Source organism: Coloeus monedula (assembly GCF_965178545.1).
Source record: "Coloeus monedula genome assembly, chromosome: 16".
NCBI classification, from domain to species: Eukaryota; Metazoa; Chordata; class Aves; order Passeriformes; family Corvidae; genus Coloeus; species Coloeus monedula.
Window position 1 is genome coordinate 2,264,956 of NC_138796.1, and position 22,718 is coordinate 2,287,673.

At 46.5% G+C, this 22,718-nt stretch overlaps 1 protein-coding gene across 1 annotated transcript in view; it reads left to right on the forward strand.

Moving 5' to 3' along the window:
• The first annotated feature begins 1,809 nt into the window (after positions 1-1,809).
• Positions 1,810-22,718, forward strand: part of POLR3E (RNA polymerase III subunit E) — a 28,878-nt gene continuing 7,969 nt past the window's right edge. The window contains exons 1-18 of the mRNA XM_082291856.1: positions 1,810-1,905; positions 5,834-5,915; positions 7,017-7,067; positions 7,788-7,865; positions 9,377-9,492; positions 9,788-9,870; positions 10,595-10,702; positions 11,146-11,195; positions 11,481-11,600; positions 12,138-12,223; positions 13,257-13,301; positions 13,386-13,477; positions 14,372-14,492; positions 16,270-16,351; positions 18,546-18,605; positions 19,549-19,706; positions 19,986-20,050; positions 21,534-22,033. Of these exons, the coding sequence (XP_082147982.1) occupies positions 5,880-5,915; positions 7,017-7,067; positions 7,788-7,865; positions 9,377-9,492; positions 9,788-9,870; positions 10,595-10,702; positions 11,146-11,195; positions 11,481-11,600; positions 12,138-12,223; positions 13,257-13,301; positions 13,386-13,477; positions 14,372-14,492; positions 16,270-16,351; positions 18,546-18,605; positions 19,549-19,706; positions 19,986-20,050; positions 21,534-22,033 (1,851 nt within the window). The 5' untranslated portion in view covers positions 1,810-1,905; positions 5,834-5,879. The remainder of the gene's footprint in view (positions 1,906-5,833; positions 5,916-7,016; positions 7,068-7,787; positions 7,866-9,376; positions 9,493-9,787; positions 9,871-10,594; positions 10,703-11,145; positions 11,196-11,480; positions 11,601-12,137; positions 12,224-13,256; positions 13,302-13,385; positions 13,478-14,371; positions 14,493-16,269; positions 16,352-18,545; positions 18,606-19,548; positions 19,707-19,985; positions 20,051-21,533; positions 22,034-22,718) is intronic.

Below are 22,718 nucleotides of genomic sequence, written 5' to 3' on the forward strand. Positions count from 1 at the left end.
CATCTGAAGTGGGACAGGCAGAATTTCATTTGAAGCTCTCAGGATGGATGCTGGGCAGTGCTCTAGGGGTGAGTCAGGGTGTTTTCAGGTTTAAGTTCAGGGATATCTCTCAGTTGCTCCCTGACAAACCTGACTCCTGTGTGGGGACAGCTCAGGGGTTTGTAACCATTGGGCCTGGCCCTTAGTCTGGAAGTGTTCGAGACATGTTGAGTCCTTGCTGTTCTGTGGCTGATTCCTGTGCCAGGAAAACAATGTGGTGAGGCTGGTAGCTTGTGTTATAGTTTATGTTCTCCTCTACATTAATTCTTTCTTAATTTGGAAAAAGTCCTGTAATTACAACAGACATCACAAAGGTGAAATGAAAAAACTGGTGACCCAACTGCCACCAGCCTCCTCTCCTCCCTGACCCTCTCCTGGTGCTCTGCAGTCAGCTCCCTCTGTTCTTAAAAAACCTCATGTCCTGAAAAGGCACTGAACTGAGGGTGTGCAACTGCAGCAGCACTGGAGGAGTTTATTCATGTTTACATGTGTGTGCTGATATTCCTCAGTACTTGCAGGCAGTGAATGAAATTTTTAGCAAGACTCTGCAATGCTGCAGCTTCTCCCAATGAGAGTGGTGAAAGGCAGGCACAGGTTGCCCAGAGAGGTGGTGGATGCCTCATCCCTATAAACATCCAAGGTCAGGTTGGATGCGGCTCTGAGCTACCTGACCTGGTTGAAGATGTCCCTGCTCAGTGCAGGGAGTTGGACTGTCAGACCTTTAAAAGACAGTTCCAACCCCAGCCAAACCCTTCCATGATTCCGTGTTCAGCAGCTCCCTGGAAAGAGAGCTGGCACCGCCGGGTGCTGCAGGGACAGGCTGTGGGAGGTGCCAGGGGAAAGGGTTGAATGATGCTGTCAGCAGGGATCCAGCAGGTTTATTTTCTCTATCCTACTTAAATGAAGTGCCACAAGGACAGATTAAATCAAGCTGCATTAAGGCTTTGTGGCCTTACTGTAGAGAAGCTGGAATTTTTCTCCAAATACAACCCTTCCGTTGTAACTAAGTGGTGAAAATAACATTAATTCTTTAAGAAAACTTACTAGACTTTCAGGCAAAATGCGGCCAGAGATTCCCAGGGGCAGGTTCATGGAGCACCCGCAGCTGAGGTGTGCTACCACCCCTTTGCCCGAGTGTACTGACTACTGCCCTGCTGGTCCCTGTGCTGGAACCAAAATAACAACCCCCCAGCCATAAACTGCTGACTTTGACCGTGCAAACTAAGTGAGTTGTGGCTTTGCAACGGAAAATTAAAGCTTTAGAACTTTTTTTAGGCTTTCAGAGGGGGTGCCCGGGAGATGCCACACGTGCCGCGCAGGCGGCTGTGCTGCTCCGTGGCATCCACGTGGCAGCGGGCGCGGCGCACAGGGCTCGGGCGCTGCTGCTCCCGCCCGTCCTGGGTGCATCGCGCCGCTCCAAGTGCCGCTGCTTGGAAACGGGCTGAAAAGGAGCCCCCGCGTTTTATTTTTTGGGTAGAAGGGGCGTGTGGGGAGACCGACTGCTGTGTATGGAGCGGTGCGGGAAAGAGGAAAGGCGGTCTGGAATAAAAGTGTCGCCAAAAGAACGCATTGGCACGGCGGTAGCGTGGCCGAGCGGTCTAAGGCGCTGGATTAAGGCTCCAGTCTCTTCGGGGGCGTGGGTTCGAATCCCACCGCTGCCAGCAACGCTTTTTTTGCGCCGCGGGCGGGCGCTATCGCCCCCTAGCGGCGGCGGCGGGCGGGAGAGCATTGTGGGTAGGAGGAGGCGCCGCGTCCCCACGTGCCGGCCCGGGGGCCACCAACATGGCGGCTGCCTGAGCGCTGCCCCACCGACACCGGGAGCGGGGGAGCGGCGCCGCCGCCGCCGCCCGCCCAGCCCGCACACAGGTACGCGGCGTCGCGCCGTTTTTGCGCCTTTCGGGGCCGCCCGGGCGGCGCGGACCCTGCGGGAGGTGGCGGGGGAGGAGCGCGGCCTGGGCTGGGGTGGGCTCTGCCTGTGCGGGGAGGGCGGCGGAGACGAGACTGCGAGGACTCGGCGCCGCGGGGGTGCGGGGCCGCGCCGCCCTGACAGGACCCGGCACGGGCCGGGGAGCTTGGAGGGCTGGGCGGGGTCCGGCCGCAGCCGCGGCCCCTCGGCTCCCTCAGCAGCACCGGGGGGTGCCGGCCGGTCCTGCCGGGGCTGAGAGCGGCGGCCCCGCCGGTCCTGCCGGGGCCCGCAGCCCCGCGCCTCCCGCCCGGGAAGGGCGCAGCGCAACCGCCCCGAAGTGCAGCGGCTGCCCCTGCCTGGCCCCGGCTCTGCGGGGCTGCAGCCCAGCCCCGCCGTCCCGCCAGGGGGGATTCGCTTCGTCCCCGCGGTCCGGGCGGGTTGCGCGGCTCGCTGTGGCCTCTCCGCGGGCTCCCTTTCCCCGCACCCCTGCGCTGCCAGGCCGCCCGGGAGCGCTGCCCGCGGGGAGCGCGGGACGGGCACCGCGACCTGCCCCGGGAGTGACCCCTGCCCCTCGCAGTCAGGCCTGGCACGTCCTGCGCTACACAAGTATTGAGGTGGTAAAAAAAGGTTTGCGCTTGATGCGTAATCTGTTAAACCCTAAAGGTTTGCTTCAGTGACATCACCTCCACAGAGAGGTCCTGGTGCAGAGGAGCCCTCTTGGGTTCACTGCCAGAGGATGACTGTGCAAAGCTGCTTGCAGACGAGGAGAAAATGAAGCAAGTAATTGGGTCAGAATGGTAATTGTCATAAATATATGGAAGGTGCTTCAGCTTCTTTTTCCAGCTTCCATTTTAGTATGTGCCATGGGCCACCCTGAGCGAGAGGGTTGCTGAGAGCCCCTTCCAGGGGAGTCCGGGTGCCAGAGTTAGTTGTGGTAGTGATTCAGGAGATGGCACTTTTCCCACGTTGCTGTTTCAGCATTTATACTTTCAGGCACTGATGCAGCAGGAATTCTTGGCCTTTCCTTAGCAGTGCATGATTATATGAAGAATATTTCAGGTTTCAGTGTTAGCACTTTTGGGGTCTATTATTACTGACAAATTTAGGTGAGAATGAAATACTGGAGCATTTCTTGCAGGCCTGACTAAAAGTCTGCGTGTCAAATGATGTGCAGATTTGCAGTTTACCTTCTCACAGTTATATTCAAGTCTTTGGTAATGAAATTAAATCTCTAATACTCAAATGCCCTTCTAAGCTCTGAGTTAGATGCAGGATTCAGTCGCTTCATCACTTGATTTTTACAGTTCTTTGACCACAACATTTTTCCTCATTGGTTCAAAATTGTTGGTGTTATGGGCAGCTAATGAGCAGTTTCATGGATTGGTCCATACACTGGTCACTTTGCAGGAGAAATGAGAAGATTTATGTCTCTTGCCCTCCTGTGAGCTGTTCTAAAGTTTAATGATTCACACTAATAACTCACATTATACTTTGATTTGCATCTTCAGTCTTAAAGGAAAGTCCCTCTTAAAAGCAAACAGGTCTACCAAAAGAAGTTTGAACCTGCTGACCATGTTTGCTGTCTCTTAGTGTTTGATTGCATTCTGTACCTCTTGTGGTATCATAAATATATGTATATGAGAAATGTGGAAATTACATCACTCTGTATATGTATCTGACATAGGATTGTGTCTGCATGCCTTCATTCTGATTCAGAGGATTTCTTCATGAGTATTATAAGTTGTGCTGGGACACACTGCTTCCTATTTATAGTGTCAGTCTCACTTTCCAGTAAAAGGATCTGTAGTCATGCTTTGTCTTCACAGGACTAAGAAAAAAATGTAGTTTCTGCAATACAGCATTTTCCCTGAGTAGTGACAGGTGGATTCACAAAGAGATTTTGTGTATAATTGCACAAGCAGCGCTCAGTGAGGGACCAGAGACCAGGTCCTTCAGGCTAAGTTTCTCTGTCCCTCCTTAGCCCAGGGAATCTTAATTTCTCAAAAGTGAAATAACTTTCTCAGAAGAGAGAGAACAAGCCTAGCAGGTACTTGGCGTGCAGGCTGTCAGGAAGGGAAGGGTGGTTCCCAGTTCTCTCAGGGGTGTGAGGAAGGAGGGTTTGTACCCAAGTGTCCCACTTTTTGGGTGTTACCACTTGTCCTCACGCATCCTGGGCATCCTCCCTTCATCAGCTGTGTGGTGAGTGCAGACTGCAGTCCTTCCATGTCACGCAGATCTATCAGGTGTTGGGCCAACCAGAGGATGTAAGTGGGGAAAGCAAAAATGGGACTGACAAATCTCATTTCTTTAAAACATATTCTTATGTATTTCTGGGAAGAACTGGGTGCCTGATCACAGAAAACACTGATATCAGTCAGATATCACATACTCAGGGTTTTGCTCACAGCCCAGCCTGGTTAAGGTACTGGCTTTTTGCTGTGAAGGTGTTTTGCATTTCTACAAAATTATTTCAGATAGGAATCTGAAATACTACATCATAAATTTTCAAATACTTATGTATGGTAGAAAGACCCTGGGATATGCGGGTGCATGAAGAAATGGAAAATGCCAGCTCAGTAATGGGAGGGGCACTTTTTTGGTAGCAGAGAGCCTGTAAGTGAAAAATATGGAATCGTATTTCTAGGTGGAATGGCAGAAACAGTGCAAGCCCGAATGGATGTTAATAACACTCGTATCCAGAATGTCCAGCCTCTCTGAAAGGTTTCTTAGATAACTGTGTGTACATTAATGTGATATTTGAGAAGCCTGCATGTCAGCTGAAATATGCTGAGCTGCCTAAATTGTGTGGTGCCTTGAGTATTTGAAAATAATGCCATTGTCCTAGATGTAACATGGGTGCTGGGTTCCTTCTCTCCCAGCTGCTCGGTTCCCAGCTGATCCTGGATGCTGTTTCTTCCTCCATAGGAGGTCCAGCAAAGAAGCAAGCTGTCCTCGAGTAGAAAGGACAGTGAGGGAGAATTCCTGAACACAGATCTTGTTTCTTTGCCTGATCATCTTTGTTGCTAAAACTTTCCTTGGTCAGTTTGCGAGAGGTCTTATTTTTTTATGCTTATCCTGACCAGTATTGGCTGATTAAGAGTATCTTAACATTGTTGCAGTGGCATACCAAATAATTTGTAAATCCTTTTGTTTGATTTCGGCAGGGAAAAACTATTGTTGCTTTAGCTGAGAGATCATTTTTTATTCAGAGGTCTGAACCAGGCACGACACTGACTCCAGCACTGGATTGAACATAATGAACTTTTGTTCCAGAGTATCCAATCCTGAGTTAATGTCAGAGTCTTATGAAGACAAATCTGCTGTTCTGCTGGTTTCGGAGGACTCCAGAAAAGGCTGAGGAGCGTGTTCTGGAGCTCTCATTTAGCAGTACAGTCTGAAGAGTGGCAGGTCAGGAGACAAGGCTGCAGTGTGCCAGGGACATGAAATCAAAGTCAGGGTATTCCCAGACGGGAGTATCCGGGACAGTGGTGCTGCAGGGCCAGTTGTGGCTGGGAAAGAGCTGCTACCTGTGTGATACTGTTACACAGTGTATAGAAGATACACCTTGTGCAAGTGCAAAAGGAGCTTTCCCTCCCTAGGGTGGTTGTTCAGGGCTTTCTTAATAACTGCAGCTTCCACAGAAGTTACAGCAGTTTACCTAGTTTTGAGACATTCACTTGGCTCTATAATTTTGTGGCCTTCAATCAAGATTGCTGAGTATTAAGGACCTGTTCATGCAAACACATCCATTCCTCCAAAATGGATTAAACAGAAAAACTAAACAGATTATCACTGAAAGGAACGAAGTTAACTTGATCAGTACTCGAGGCTGCATGTGGTATGTGACACAGATGAAATTATTCATATGACGTTCCTGTTTTCTTTCAGGTTGTGCCTAGGAATAAGCCAAGAAAAAGCTTTGTTTTATCCTAGCATGGCAAATGAAGAAGATGATCCAATTATACAAGAGGTAAAAGTGCATTGTGGCAGCAGTGATTGTACATGAGAATTTTTTATAATTTTTATTACTACAATTCCCAGTGTTCTTACATTGCTGAAACCATGTGTTATCAACATCAGTGGTTGTCTTATAGCCAATGGCTGGCTCTGTACAAAGAGTTATGTTGTGTGGGCCACATGTGGCTCATGGTATCTTTTTGTCAGAATAGTCTTGTCCATGTAGGCAGATGCAGCTCAGGTTTTTCACCTTTTGTAATCTGTCCATGGCAGAAGAGAAGGTGAGGAATTCGCTTCTACCACTGTGCTTCCAGTGAACTCCATTGCATGTCTCTGGGAGCTGAAAAAATGGGAGTGACTTTGATGAGTTAGTATCTGTTAAACATGAAGCTACAGTGTTCATGGCTTCTGCTGAAGTAAGGAGTTGTGTTCTGAGTCTGGACTTCTTTAAAGGACTGCTGTGTCCCAAGAAGTAGCCACAGTGTCTTGCCACTTGATATCTGAGTTTACACACCAGAAGTACAAGGAAGGGCAAGTCCATGGAAGGTGAAAAGCCATGAGGAAAGAGTGGCAATTGTCAGTATACCTAAAATGGCAACTTCCATATATTATATTCATGAAACATCTGTGCATTTTCAGTTCTGATGGCCAAATGCAAGTATTGAACCAGATTGAGGATGTGGGTGTCTCTTGTCTAATTTAGAAAGATTTTGTGCCAAAATACCAGTAACAAATTTACCTTTCAGTCATTCTGCCAAAGTGAGAACTTCCTCCTCTTTCTATAATTGTGATAACAGATTTGCTTCAGTCCCTTGGAGGAAAAAAAATTCCTCTTTCACATTTGTTTGCCAAGTTTCCTTAGAGAGGAAAAACACAGCTAGAGCCACTGTCTGCTGCCTCTTTATAGTGGGGTTTTTAGGTTTGGTTTTTAAAAAGGCCAACTGCAGAATTTCATGTCAAAGTTAGCAGAGAGGAAACTTTTGACAGGAGAGTCGTGAATCTGTTTTGTGTTAGAGTTCATAATGAAAAGCTAGTGTTGTCAGTATTTGAGCTCTAAGGGTTATACTTCTATTACAGCTGCCACCTGATGAAAGTTGTGTGTTTTGCTTTTTAGATTGACGTGTTCCTGGCCAGAAGTCTACTGGAGAAGCTCTATCTGTTTCAGGTATTTCAGTTAACTTTTATGCAGTGATAGTTTGTTTAAAATAAATGCAACGAGCATAGCTTTCCTTAGTGCTTTAGTCTGCCAACATCTTGGATACAGAGAACCTGTTTGGGTCTCAGTTTGGAGTCAGGAGTGAGGCTGGTTGGTGATGGGGCCTGTGGGTGTGCTGGAGACGTGGCAGCTCCAGCAGGATGCTGCTGAGGCTGGGAGATTTCCCTGGGAGACCACACTGTCCTCTCAGCATTCCCAAGGGGCTCAGAAGAGAGACCCACGTGGCTAAACCTGGGTCTGCTCTCCTGACCAGCAACATGCAGACTGTACTCTCTAAGCTAACACTTGCTTGTATAAACCCACAGATATTTTACTTCTAATAACTCTACAGAGAGTTAATGCTGAGGGATAAGGTTTTATTTTTCTGTTGGACTGATGTGTGGGACTATTTTCCTGTATTACAGGTTATTGTGGTGTGTGAGGGGCAGGAAGTGGGTTGTGAAGTGACAAAAGCAGAGGGCTGGGAGAGAAACAACAGACTTTCTAGGTCATGCTCCCAAATCCCCTGATGACTCACAAATCAGTCAATTAATTTCTTTTCTTGGTGTCTTGTCTCTGAGATCTAGCAAGTGGATCTGCATGTGAGGGGACAGGGGAAATTGAGTTAATTTCTGTGGAATTCTTTGATCTTTAAAAGAAGAGGGGTGTATGAAATAATCTGTTTTCCAGTATCCCATTCGCCCAGCTTCCATGACCTACGATGATGTTACACATTTATCAGCGAAGATAAAACCAAAGCAGCAAAAGGTTGGTCATCATTTGAGTCCAGTTGGTAAAAGTTGCTTTATGATGTGCAGAATGTACTTAAGAAAAGCACATTGCGCTGTTGGGCTGTTCTAACCATGCAGCTACTTGCAGGACCAGGTCTCTATGCTTGAAGGTATGAGGAGCCTTTTGTGTCTGTGAGGTAGAGTTTAGAATAAAAGTAGTTTATAAATCATGGTGGGAAAGCCACTATTTTAATAGAAAACAGAATCACTCAGGGAAGCATAGTCACTAATGCTGATTCAGTCTGTGGATGCTTGTGTGAATTCAGCTTGATTTAAAAGGTCTTTTCAGTATTCAGAGAAGGGTTGAAGAAGGATTGAGCCTCGGAGCCATCCTCTGTCTTTCAGTGTCAGTGCAGGTCTTGATTTCTCTCCTGCCTGGCAGTGAAGCATCAGGAGTCCTTCTGAAATCACTGGGGCTGTACAGGTAAAGTATAGCCAAAGCCAGAGTCATTGCACTTGCTTGCAAACGTATCCCAGAACCCCAGTTGTTATTTTACACTGCCTTATTTAAAAACTGCAGCAGTAGATGTTTGTGTTACTAGAATTTGGTTCTGGGAAATGGTTAAGGAAAGTGCTTCAGTGAACTTTGGAGTTAGGATGCCTGTTGTGTTCAGGAAGTCTTTTATTAAAATCAGCAAACATTTGCACTGTAAGCCCTGTGCAGACCTTTGTAAATACACTGTCTCATCCAGGGACTTGAAACTAGTTCAGTTCATGAATAACATAAAGGGGAAGAAAAAAATAAGACAGTAGCTGTGATACACAAATTATAAGGGCTTTGGCACACCCTGAAGAAGAATATGTACTGTATTGTCATAGTATATAAATAGAAATATTATGCAGGAGAATGCTTATTTTTGGAGATTTGTTTAAAGTTTTAAGTTTATGTGGGGGGAGTAGTTCTCTGTGTAACTAAAGGCTTGGAGCTTGTTACAGTGCTCTGACAAGTGAAAGTCAGGAGTAACTGAAGTCCGTGCTGAGCGCTGCGGTCTCGAGTTAGCAGAATCCAGGCCTTTGCCTCTGAAGAGGACAGAGTTACTTGGTATTCTTGGTAGCCAAACCAGAAGGAAATACATCTTAAGAGAGGTTCTGAGTGGGTCCTTGGTGATGGGGGTGCTTGGAGGAGGTTGCTTGTGCACCTGATCTGTTCTGATAAGTAAATTAGACTGATAATGTAGTGGAAGGTATTCAACAAAGCAAAGGTGTATTTCAGAACTAAAGAACTCTGCTTCTTCTGATCCCATTCATTTACACAGGAGTTTGTGTATCTCCAACTTGTTGTTTAAATGACCTCATTGTACCAAATCCTTCTAAGTGCTGCTCATCTCTGTGTGGGAGATTTGCCCTGTGGGTTTGAATGATGCTGCATTATGTACTTAAATTTGCTGTAAACCTGTGGAAATGTTGGAAAGTGTGGAGTTGGGTTTTAATTGATATGTTTGGGTTTGTGCCATGGTCATTAGCTGTCTTTCCTCTGATATTCTTTAGGTTGAGCTTGAAATGGCCATTGATACTTTAAATCCTAACTACTGTCGCAGCAAGGGAGAACAGATCGCTCTCAACGTGGATGGCACATGTACAGATGAAACAAGCACCTATTCCTCGTAGGTGTCCTCTTGCCTTCGTTTCCTTTTTGTGGTGAGCACAGATATCTGTATGTCCACCAGTGGCTGTGCAGTCACAGGGGCTGCTTTGAACACTGTTCTGTGGCAAGTATTTCTGGGAATCACCTACATTTTTGTGGTGCATCATGAATTCAGATTTGCAGACAGAAGTGATGGATGTTTATCTGCTGCAGTTGTTGGTAGTCCATTTTGAGAATTGGTGTTTTCAGACCTTTGGCACCTGCATGCCACATGGTCTGTGGAACACCATCTCACTGCCCTCCTCTATCTGCAGGAAGCTGATGGACAAGCAAACTTTCTGCTCTTCCCAAGCTGCCAGTAATGTTTCCCGCTATGCAGCTGCTGTTTATAAAAAAGGTAAGTTTCTTTTGCTTAACCCTCACATCAGTGAAACATAATCATTTCAGTGTTAAGGTAAGACCTATTTGATTTTTTTTTTTTTGGCCTAGATTTTAATGGACTGATGGGTCTTTAAAGGAAGGAAAATATTCCCTTATCAATGTTCCAAGAGTCCTTGAGTAGGTCTAGCAAAATCGTAAATACCATGTAAGAACACCTTGGGTTCATAGATGCCTCCAGAATCCTAGCAGTTTATGGTGGCCTGAAATATACACGTTTGTAGCATGAATTTATCATTATTATTTATATTGCTTTCTTAATCTCACTTTGTCTGTCAATTTCCTGTTCAGCAGTTCTTGTCCCTCTCTTCACTGCCCAGACCATCACAGAGTTTTGATCTGGTGGTCATTTGAGATGACAATATGTAGATTGTTTTCAGTGATGGCTATTTTACTGGGGGTCTTCTGGACTGTGGGTCAGGCCTGAGCCAGAATGTGGCTCTACAAGATCTGATTTCAACATGGAAGGCAAAATAACAGAAACAGATCTTGGTTTTTCATATTCCCTTGAAATCCTGAGCACTGGATGAATTTTTCATTTCAATCCCTTTTTACTTTTTGCTATATTCAATTTTTATGCTCAATTGAAGCTGTGGCTTTACAGAGACAGGGAGATAAAGAAAAGTCGTGTCCTAGTGCAGTGGAAAAAATCAATTTTAACCAACATTAATTCTCTTTTTCAGGTGAACTTCACTTGACTCCACTACATGGAATTCTTCAGCTGAGGCCAAGCTTCACCTACTTGGACAAGGCTGATGCAAAACACCGAGAAAGAGAAGCTGCTAATGAAGGTAAATGCTCCACAGCTGGGTTTTCTCTGGGGAGGTGAGATACAAGTTCTCTCTATAATTTTGCTGATAAGAGTCATTCTGTTCTGAAGGTGTTTATTCTAACAACACAGTCATTATTGGGCCATTTCTCAGATTATTTCACTGATCTTGAGGTTTTTTATCGAAATGCTTTGGTGGGCACAGTGAGGGGGATTGGCAGAGGTGCTGGGTAGTGACAAAGGGTAGTGGTGGGGTCTGTGTCACCACTGCCACTGGAAAGATCATGGCAACAGGGTGTCCTATCACGGGAGCAGTGTGGTGCTGTCATACATGGCATAGTTTGGCAGGCTGGGATTGAACCCATGGATATGGAGTTCTCAGTGTGCTTCCTTCCTGCATGGGCCCCCAGACTGGCTTTGGCTCTTTCACTGCACCACTGTGTTTATTTCTGTGTTTTCTGGCAGGTGGTGATTCATCCCAGGATGAAGCTGAGGACGATGTTAAGCAAATTACTGTATGTCCACATTTTCCTTTTTGTGCTGATTCAGGCAACAGTTCACAAGAAAGCTTGACAATTCAGGGCCAAATGAAAGGACAGCAAACCTCAGCTAGTCCTGCTGACCCTGGGCTTGGGAGGGGGAGGCCAGGTGTTGCACAGGCACAAAGACAGCACTGAGAGCAAGGGGTGATTCATTGGCACTAAGGCCTCTAACTTGTTACTGATATACCAAATAAATAATGTAGGTGGGGTTTTTCCAAGGGTTTTAGGGCTGTATTGAATGAGGCCCAAATCTTCTAGGTCCGATTCTCCCGCCCTGAGACTGAACAAGCTCGGCAGCGACGTGTTCAGTCCTATGAGTTCCTGCAGAAGAGACAAGCAGAAGAGCATTGGGTTCACCTACATTATTATGGCTTGAAGGTAGGGGTGTGCTGGCTGCTGAGGAGGCTGCCTGGGCCTGAAGGCTCAGCCAAGTCTAGAACTGTTTTTAAATCTGGGCCCATGGGAATCAGGGGATCATCAAAAGATAATGAAGAGGTCTGTAGGCTGCAACAGACCCTTCAGTGCTCTGTATCTCCTCTGCTGGATAATGCTTTGGGGTCTCCACACTTCAAAACTGAGAGCTGGACAAACATAAAGGGGGGTCTGAGTGCAAAAATCACTCGGGTCTTGGATTATGAACTGGACTTTGTGAAAGTCAAGAGTGAGCAATCCTGTTTGGCTGACTTGTGCACATCTGTCAGGAGGTTTCAAAGGCATAGCAAGGGAAATGTTCCCACATCACATGAGCGTTGTACAAGGATGTGAAAGCAGAACACGAGTTAGTGAGGTGGAACACTTGAGTGATGTAGTAATGAATGACAGGGTGGTCATAGTTTGGAATGAGAAATCTAGCTCTCTGGCACTTTGTGTAGTTTCAGTATGTGATAATGACTCTTGTTTTCTCCCTGTCTCCAGGACAGCCGTTCTGAACATGAGCGCCAGTATTTATTTAGTCAAGGTCATGGCCTTGCTGAAAACACGGAATTAATTAAATCTCCCAGGTAATGGTTTGGTGGTTTCCTACAGAAAAGGCATTAATTAGTTGGAATTGTTTTCAGAGTAATAAGCAGGTATATTACTTAAAAATCCGCTCTTTGAAAGTCCTATTCATGATAAAAGTTGAATTGTTTAAAAAAATACAGAAACAAACTAGCTTTCATCTTACTGAGGTTACTTTCTTTGTTTCCCTATACTCTTGAGATTAAAAGCTCTTGTTTTTACTCAGGGTTGTAGCTTCTTGTACATTATCACAACCCTACATTATTTGGACTGTGAATACTGCAAAGGAAAACTAAAACAAAAGCTTCTTGTGGTTAATATAAAATAATACCCTGAAGCCAATAACTTCTATTGTTAGCAAATCTTATAAAACTTCCCTTTGCAATTTGTGGGGACAACTGAAACTACTTGAAAGGTGTTTGTGTCTGTTTCTTGGTGACTGCAGCTCTACGGGAGCCTTCCACAATGCAGTCAGTGCTTTCCTGTCACCTGATGTAGCCATGGCCCAAGTAATAGTGAAGTGGCAGAGTCTGACTCTGGTTAATGGTGTGGGCATGTTTTTCTCAACGTTTAACATCAGTGGGTCAGTGATAGGTGTTCTGAGGAGGCTTTTGGATCTGATTCTTTCTCACAGACCTGGTAATTGCATGGGTGGGACAGAGTTTTTGCTTGTTGCTGGCCTGATTTCTTCTGTCTGTGGGGCTTCATGTGACCCTGCTGACTGCTGGTCAGAGCACCTGTGTTTAATGTATTTCCTCATGCAGATCCTCTGTTTGGACACCTCTGCTGTACCAAAGAGCTGGGATTCTGACTCACATTTGCTTCATACCTTCTCTTTGGGCAGATGAATGTCAGTAGCTTTTACTAGTTCTGAATTTACAGAGGAGATGGGAGTGGAAGGGAGAACTCTTTTCAGGCTGATGTTTGTTTTGTAGATTTACACAAGCAGGTTTACTCTAAGTAGGAAATTACTGTACTTAAACCTGGGAAGTCCCAAGACAAGCATTTTAAAGAATGTGTTTCCTTTTCTTCTAGTGAATATTTAATGATGCTGATGCCTCCAAGCGTAGAAGAAGAGAAGTAAGTGTTTGTACATAATGTTCAAAGTCCACATTGGCTGGATGCTCTTTTTCATGGGCTGCAAATCTGTTTGTTTACCTGCAGTGACAAACCAATGGCTCCAAGCAATGTGCTTTCTATGGCCCAGCTGAGAACTTTACCCCTTGCTGATCAGATCAAGATCCTGATGAAGAACGGTTTGTAGCTTTTGCAATTCATTTGCACTTCACTTTGTGACTTCTGGTTGCCTCAAATAAGGTTCCTTCCCCAGTATTACCAGTTCTGTCACCCCACCAGACAGACTGTCTGGCTCTCTGATTCTCTGAAGAATCTAAATCCCAAGCCTTTCCTTAAAAAGAGCAGTGACAGCTGATCTGACTGCTAGTACACTTGCTATCAATTTACTCTTAGAAAATTTTCTAATTTGATGATAGCTTTCTGGATACACTTATTTCAGCAGGTATCTCCTGGAATGTGGGGTCTGAGCATGTACAGCCTGCACTTTGGCATTTTCTGGGAAGTTTTTAATGATAAACACTTCATGAGTGTTGCCTAGGAATTTAATTTTGTCTCTTCAGGGTTACTCTCTGATGAGAGCAAGTCCTGAGGATTTTTCCTCAGGAGCATCTTGCTTTGTCAGCTATCTCTGCTTACAGATATTGCCAAAGGCATTGATCTTTTAAAAACTAATGTTTTATTAATACAGTTCAGCCAGTCAGTTCTGATCCAACACTAGCAGGTACTTTTAGAACAGAGGATGCCTATAGCACATGGGGAGACCGAGTAAAACTGAGGCTTTATTTCTTTTCCCAAGACAAATCTTTGCCCGTGAACACCTTGAATACCAGTTCGTGGCTGTGTCAGTGGGGTGTGTGTGACACAGTGGGGTGTGTGTGACACAGTGGGGTGTGTGTGTCACAGGGGTGTGTGTGTGACACAGGGGGGTGTGTGTGACACAGTGGGGGGTGTGTGTGACACGGGGGGTGTGTGTGACACGGGGGGTGTGTGTGTGACACAGTGGGGTGTGTGTGACACAGGGGGGTGTGTGTGACACAGTGGGGTGTGTGTGTGACGCCGTGTTTGCCTTGCAGTGAAGGTGATGCCGTTCGCCAACCTGATGAGTCTGCTGGGCTCGGGCACCGACCCCACGGCCGTGCTGCGCTGCGTGCAGCAGGTGGCGCTGCTGGTCCAGGGAAACTGGGTGGTGAAGAGGTACGGCCCGGCTTTGTACCGGGAGCGCGCCGGGATCGTGCCGGGAGCGCGCCGGGATCGTGCCGGGAGCGCGCCGGGAGCGCGCCGGGATCGTACCGGGAGCGCGCCGGGATCGTACCGGGAACGCGCCGGGGTCGTACCGGGATCGTACCGGGGTCGTACCGGGATCGTACCGGGATCGTACCGGGATCGTACCGGGAACGCGCCGGGATCGTACCGGGAACGCGCCGGGGTCGTACCGGGATCGTACCGGGATCGTACCGGGATCGTACCGGGATCGTACCGCGCCCATCCTCGCGGCCCAAAACACCCACGCTCCCAACTGGCAGCTCTGCGAACCTTTGGTTTCGTGCTGTCTGTGCCTTAGTGCAGTCAGCTGCTCCGTGTCCAAAGGGCTGCTGTGGAAGGATAATGCCTGAGTACCGGCCCAAGTGGGGTTATGGCTGAGCAGCGATGCAATCTGTGTTTGCATCTGACTTATGACAGGTTTTTGATGTTGTCTGCACTCACATTCTTTTGTGAGAGAGCTGCTCTGAATTCTTCCAGAGATTAGTGTCAAATAGAAACACAGAAAATCAAATCAATGTCAGCTGTAGTATTTCTTAGCAAATTTCAGGCCTATAAGGATCTCTGTGCAGTCCCCTTGCTGTTCATCAGTGGATGCTGCTCTTGTCAGCTGAAAACTACCCTCCAGAAGGCATTACTTGCTTAATAAATCAAGCATGGGGATACTGAATGTACCATGTGAATTGGAGTCTGTATCATCCTCCTGTTTGATAGGATAAGGCATGCTATTGGGAGTTGAAGTCTAAAATGCAGTATGATTTTTTTTTTTTTACCTGGGTGGAGCCCTGCGTACAGAGAATTACAGTCTCTGGAATAGCTGTGTTAAGATGAATGGCAACAGCTACCAGTCCAAGTATGCCAGCAGGATGTTTCAGCTGTTGTGGTACAGGCCTGTATTAGCAATGTGACCAGCTTTTACAGCAACCCTGCTGTCCCCCCAGCTGTTACAGGAGGGAGCTGAAAGCGAGTTAAAAGACAATATTTTAGCATTCAGATTGTTCTTAGGTTATATCTGACTGATTCTTTGCTTCTTAGTCTGAGGAGGATGTGTGGATCTGTAGTGCGTGTGGTGTTTGGGCACAGAGCAGCACACATCAGAGCTTTGAACAGCATGGGCAACCATTTCTTTGGCCTGGGTAGGAGCAAGATCATGAACCTGAATTGCTGTGGGGCTTTGGAGAGCGTGGTAACACATGCTACCAGGTGTCCCTGCAAGCAGACAAGGACACAGAGTAATGCTGGTCTTGGGGCTGTTGGTTCGAGTGTGACATTCTGTAATATTGCTCTGTTAAACCCTTGATTGCCTGGAAGGAAATAAAAAACTCTCATGCCCATACCTCAGCATTTTGGCTAAATGCTGCCTTCAAGACTGCATACCAGGTTAGCCTAAGCACTTCTTAGGATCATTCTGGTCCTGTTTACACGGGTCCAAGGGAGGGTAGGCTCTGCAAGAACAAAGCAGAGCTTGTCTCTGTGTTGCACACACCTGCTTGCCATAAGGCTGGGCTTTGCTGGTGTAAGCCTTTCTGCACTAGTGTAATTGCAGTGGTGTAATTACAGCAGTATTAATGCCTTTAATGAAAACCACGCTTTGGATAAAGGTATAATTTAACTGCAGAACAGGGAGGGCATGTTTGTTATTTTAATCTTCACTAATGCTGTTTTTTCTGGAGTACCTACTAACTAGTTCCTCTTCCTTTTTAATTAACAGTGATGTCCTCTACCCAAAAGATACTTCTAGTCCCCATAGTGGAGTTCCTGCAGAAGTGCTCTGTAGAGGGAGAGACTTTGTTGTAAGTATAAAAGTGTTTGTTGCTTTTAAAGGAAAACACAGGTGAAGTTTGCCTGGGAGGCCACAGCCTTGCAAAACTCTTCTGCTCTACTGCAGTGAGGTGTTTCCTCCAAGGAAGTTGTTTGTGTGCTTTAATCCTGAAGGTGTTGTTACAAGTCTGCCATGGGAGTGTTGGTGTAGGCTGACATTGTGTCTGGCTGGCAGGTTCAGATCATCTGTCATTAGCAGCATTCATCCCTTTCTAACACATGCTGTAGAGCCACTATCACATTGCCCCCACAATGTGGGGCTTGCAGGACAGCCAGGACTGGATAATGAAGTGCTTGTTTCTCCAGCTCAGTTTCTGTGGGCTCAGGACTGAGGGCTCAGGAGGGCAGTGTGGGTAAGCCTTGTGCTCCCTGAGCATGCACTGTTGATCTTTAAAAAGGACTTTATTCCCTAGGGCTGCTAATCAGTGAGAGGACTTTGTTCCCAGGCACCTTTTGTGAGCAGTGGCTGCACATGGAAATTGAAATGAATACAGGTCTTGTAAACACACACATAACCACAGCAAAAAGGAACAACCTCTGCATTGTGTTTATTTTCACTAACCATGGAAAGAATTAAGTTCCTAAGTGGTTCCTAAGTTCATAATCAGTTTATGGCTTCCGCCCCACCAGAGCAAATCTGATGAGTGCCCAGCTCTCATTTGTTTCAGTTAGACCTGACTGTTTTTGCAGAGTTTGTTCGTGAGGGTTAGCTCTGAACAGGAGGATGCTGTGCAGGAGACTCTAAGGGTATTACTGTACTACTGTAAGATCAAACTGATGGTGATTGAAACTGACTTTTCATTGTCTATTGATGTCTGCCCAAGACACTGCCATATGGAGACCTGGATTCAGGTGTGACCCAGTGACATAAGTGTTTAGGACACAGCAGATTAGGTGACACGTCGTGCATAAAGTTCAGGAACCAGAATTATTACGCTCAGTTAAGTAAGGGATACTGTTTTAACAATTAGGATGAAAAGATACATTATTTTCATTAGAATCATGTCAAATATACCTTCCATGAGAAATGGATCTGCACTGATCTTAAAGGCGAATAATTTGCTGGTTAGTACTACAACAAGGAAGAAGTTAAAATGTTAGAAAATAGAAAGGATCAATATTTCTGGTTTTCAGACAAAGACAAGTGTCTGGTTTTAAGACTCGTAGCATGTAATGCTGTATTGCATCTGTGGAGAAAATGTGTTCTACCTTGAAAAGTGAACTTGATTTCCCTGGATATAATTGTGTAAAGTAACTAATAAGTTCAAAAAACATTTATGGATTTCTTGTGCTTTAAAACAGAAATGCCCCGTGCCCTAAAGTGAGTGGGGTGGGTGGGTTTGTGTGTTCGTGGGCAGAGAGAAGCTGAATGGGAGAGAAGGAGGCATGGGTGGCGTGGTAGGGCAGGAGGAAATTGTCAGTAATGAGATTTTGGATTCTTAACAACATTATTACTACACACAGACTAAATGAGGCTGTAGCCTATTTAAATGGAGACAGGAAGAAATGAAAGGTCGTGTTTAGGCAGGGTTTTACCCAAGTCCTGTCAGCCTGCCCTCAGCAGCTGCCCCTCAGGAGCTGCTTTATGGAGCACCTGGCAGTTCCCTACCTGGGGACAAGTGTGTGAGTGACAGGACACCTTGGCATAACTGTGAGTGACTGTGATGGGGACGGAAGAAGGGAACAGGTACTGTTTAGGGGCTCTGTGCTGCTGAAGGGCAACAGTCACCAGCCTCCACAGGCCCCTTTGTAAGAGTGCATGGAGTTTCTCTAGGCTGGTGATGAGGTATGTGAGAAGCTGAGCCTCAGGTGTGACTTCTGGGGTCCCAGCATCACTGCAGTGGTTTTGTTGGTTTTTTTTTTTTTTTGTTCAGAAGCTAAATGGAGTTTGAGTTCGAGAGGTTCCTCGTAGCTTTTGTAGTCATAGATTTGCCAAGGCACACCATGGCCTCTCAAAGCTTTTGGTCCTGTGTTCATGGCCATTTGAGGACAGAAGGAGCCAGAAAATGTTTTTCCTCTGCCTGGCTGAGAATCACTTCTACATTCTTGAAAGGAATGGGGGTTCTATTTTTGTGGTAACTTCGTTGAACAGGGTCATTGCTACAACTTCAGTAAAGCCACTGCTCCATGCAGTTACTAGGTTTTCCTCTTTTGTTCCCTTCCTAGATGTGGAAGTTCACGCAGGACCGCTGGGTTGTGAGAAAGGAAGTAGCAGCAGTTACAAAAGTGAGTGGAATTTTTTTCTTAAATCAGAAGGTGGTGATAAGTTGGCTAAATGCTGCTGGGCATTGTGTGGGTGTAGATTGTGGATGCTGCTGCAAGCCTTTCCTCTCACAGTGCCTGCTTTGCTCTCCATTTGGAGCAGGTATAGATAATACTCTTTCTAGAGAAAAACATTCTGAGCAGCTCCCACTGTTTCCACAACTCCAGGACTGGCCTTGCAGCTGAGCCCCTGGAATGCATCATGTCCTCTCATGTGTTTCAGTGCAAAGCTGGGCACAGTTAGAATTGAGCTGACTTCAGGTGCTTACACAGCCCTGAGTAGCTGCTCTGTTTTGGGTGTGTTAAGAGCAACTCTTCCGTTGGCATTTGCCAGCTGCAATATTGAGTGAAAACTTTAAAGCAACTCAGGCACCTGAACATTCTGTAAAAAGTGGCAAATGAATGAGAAACATTAAAAAGGACAAAACCCAAATTCTTTAAAACACACTGAAGTGATAAAGCACAAGTCAGTTTGTGGACAGACCATCTATTTTTGGAATGTAAGAACCAGTGCTGTGTAAAAGCTGGGCATGTGTAGGTGCTGCATGTCTGGCCTGCAGCTCTAAAATAAGATTAACACTGTAGAATACGCTTCTCTTCCCCATAGAACCTTTTCATCTCAGTTTGGAAACTCCCTTTTCTTTGCAAAACTTGCCGTGAGCTATTTGACTCTGGGGTGATTATTCACCACTGCTCTCTGAAGTCCTGGGCTTCTAACAGTGTGTGAAAGTGTTGGTGCTGCAGAGCAGGATGAGTATCTCTGACTTAGCTGGGTGTGTGCCCGTGGAGGTGCCCCATGTACACCACATCAGCCCAGCTCTCCTGTCTCGTGGCACAGTGCTCATTGCTGCATCTCCCCTGTGTAAACTGACTTCCATGTTACCTGTGCTTTTTCTTTTTCTTTTAGCTTTGCCCAGAAGATGTGAAAGACTTCCTAGAGCACATGTCTGTGGCAAGAATAAACAAAGGTTGGGAGTTCATGCTCCCTTACGATGAAGATTTTGTTAAGAAGCATCCAGATATAGTTCAGAGGCAACAGATGCTGTGGATGGGCATTCAGGCCAAGTAAATAACTTACTGTATTTTGGGGAATAAGCTAAAAGCAAAGAACTGTCTGGTACAAAGGTTCTGTAGACACTGATGGATAATTTGATCTGTATTGTCTCCAAGCTTCTCCCTGCCAGTGTCCAGGCAGTGGTGTGGTGGGGGGTGTTACTGCATCACTCATTCCTGGTTCTTGGCTCCCTGGAGAGATGGAATGTTCTAGCTAATGGCTAAAGCTGGCATGGCTGCATGCAGACATAACAACTGAAACTGCCCTGGAATATTGTCTTTGTCTTTCAGATTAGAAAAGGTCTATAATCTCTTAAAGGAGCACTTGACGCCAAAGAAGCAAGAGGCACAATCAGGTAAATGGAGTTGTGCTTGGATCATGTTGGAGCATATGCATGTACTCATCCACCCATCCATATTCCTGAGTGATGGTTTGGAGTTTCTTTCTGGTTTTGAATGTGGTGGAGACTGGTCTTGTTTAATGTCTTTTCTTTCTTACTATCTCCTCTGGGATATTTAAGACAGATCTTGGTCTGTACTAATGTCACTGATGTTGGGGTGACACCAGCTACTGTGGCATCCTTGTAGCAGAGCAGGGAGGAGCCTGTGACCCTGGGGACTCACTCTTTGACACTGTAAAAGCACTGGTTCTGTTACCCACTTGCTCATTTAAGGCAGCTTGTGGGGTGTAAGCAGCTCCTGCAGGGAGGACAGACAGGGCCAGTGCACAAGGTAGTTTTCACCTCTCAATTTAACGTTAATGCAACTTAATGTGCATGAGATGATTTTTTACTTCCCTGATTTGTATTGTGCTCTCTGGTGTGGTTGAGGGCCAAGCAATTACTGGAGAATGTAATGGCAGGAGGCTGTAAGGAGGTGTGAAGCTGTCTCTTTTTGACATCCTCCTCCACTATGGATGCCAGTGAAAGTATTAAAGTAGCTGCTCCAAAATCCTAAAAGATTGGGAAAACTTGAGATTCCAGAGTTTTAACTGAACATTTGGCTCAGTGCCAGACACTGGAGCAATTGAGGAGTGTAAGCAGAACTGACAAAGGAGCATATGAATCCATTTCAATACCCTGTGTCTGATCTGCTCGGAAGGATGAGGTGTTGGGTTATTTGGAGAGGCTCAGTGAGCCTAACAGCAGGGAAGATAGCAGCATGTGTGCTAGGCATGCCTTTGCCTTAAACTCTGCACTCCTTGCTTTGGTAAGGACTGGATTCCTCTGCTGCCAACACTCCCCTTCTTTCACCTTGGGATGGCTGGGTGTGGAGAGGGGCAGAAGTGCAGGATACCATGGGAAAGAATTCCTCCTGTCCCTTTCTCCCCATTAGTGGATAATAACTCTAAGCAGAGAGTCTCAGCCTCTTGTGCTGTGCAGCTCATGCTGCAAGGGTGTTCGGGTTCACTGTTAACCCTTCCACACTCCTCCCTGTACCTGGTGGCATCCTGGTACTGCCTCTGGCAGGGGCTGCACCAGGCCCCACCTGCCACTAGAGAATCTAAAAGACAAAAAGAAGAGCTGTTGGACAAAGAAGTATTTGGGTCACAAGCAGAGATGTGTAAGCAGTCTGTATCCTGGTTTCCTGAATTGTGGAAAAGGCCCTGGTGATTGAACAAACACACTTTGCTTCAGATTCCTTGACTGGAACACCCTTCCCCAAGCATTTGGCTTAGAAAAACAAACACACACTGCCCTCAAAAGCCAGCAAAACCCCCAAAAACTAATGTAAAATCTAATCAACAGACTGGGTTTATGCCTTAGATTTCATAAGTTTCCTGGTTTTATTTCACTATGAGCCCTGCTGAGATTTATGGTACCTTTTGTTTCTTACCAGCTCATCCATTGCTGGTTTCTGGGGAGCAGAGGGTCAACATGGCTAAAGCAAAAGTCAAGCAGAACTATGGGCAGCTGGAGAAGGAGTTCCAGAAGCAGAAGGCAGAGATGAAATCAAACGACACCTCGGCCAAGATGGATGTTCCCAATGCCCGCATTAAAGAGGAGCCCGTGAGCGTGGAGGAGCCCATGGATACCTCGGCCCACAACGAGGGCCTGAACAACGGCCTGGTCAATGGCCTGCACCCAGCCCAGGGCTCCACAGAGCCCCTGAATGGCCACCTGCCCGGGGGCTGCATCGACAGGGTCGCTCAGGAACTGAAGGCCTTTGTGTCGTCGACATTTAAGAAACAATTTGTGCTCACCCTGAGTGAGCTTAAACGGTTATTTAACCTCCACTTAGCCAGTCTGCCTCCAGGACATACCTTGTTCAGTGGCATTTCGGACAAAATGTTACAGGACATGGTGTTGGACACTGGCTGCAAACAGATTTTGGTGCCTGTAAGTATGGGTTTTCCTTGGTGTGGTTTGGGAAAGGGGTGTGTGGGGCACAGTTAAACATCTGAGCTGTGAAATATTCCTGTCCTGTGCTGGTGGACAGGAAGGACAGATGTGCTCGGAGGAACTGTCCCATACTGGACGTGTTGAAACTGCTGGAATTCCATCTGGAGTCCTGCTCCTGGCAGGCCCTGCACTCTGCTCTCTGTGCCCTGTTGTCCTTGGGGCTCTGTTTCCACATCCAAGGTTTTGGGCCACAGTGATTTGCTGTCCCAGCTTGGTCCTGTTACCATGATCTAAGGCAGTCCCAGATTCCCATCGGCTCTCCTGGAATTGGACAAGCTCCTTCCCTCGGGGACAGGCACCCAGCTGGGAGAGGAAGGGTGACACTGACTGCCTGGGAGCAGCAGGGCACACCCAGCAGAGCCTCTGGGAAGCGACAAAGTCCATCTGCAGCAGGTTTCCTTGGCCAGTCTGTTTCCTCCTAGGCTGTGCAGAGGTGTCTGTTTCTGTGTCTGTATGGAAGTGACGTGTGGGATTGCGTGAGACAGAGCAGGGCTGTGAGACTGGATTGCTTAGGAGAGGAAAGGGAATCTGGCATCATGGGAAAGAGCCTAAAAGGAAATTAATTTTACAAGACATCTGGCACTGCTGATTGGGTTACAACCAGAAGGAGCTTGGGAGCAGC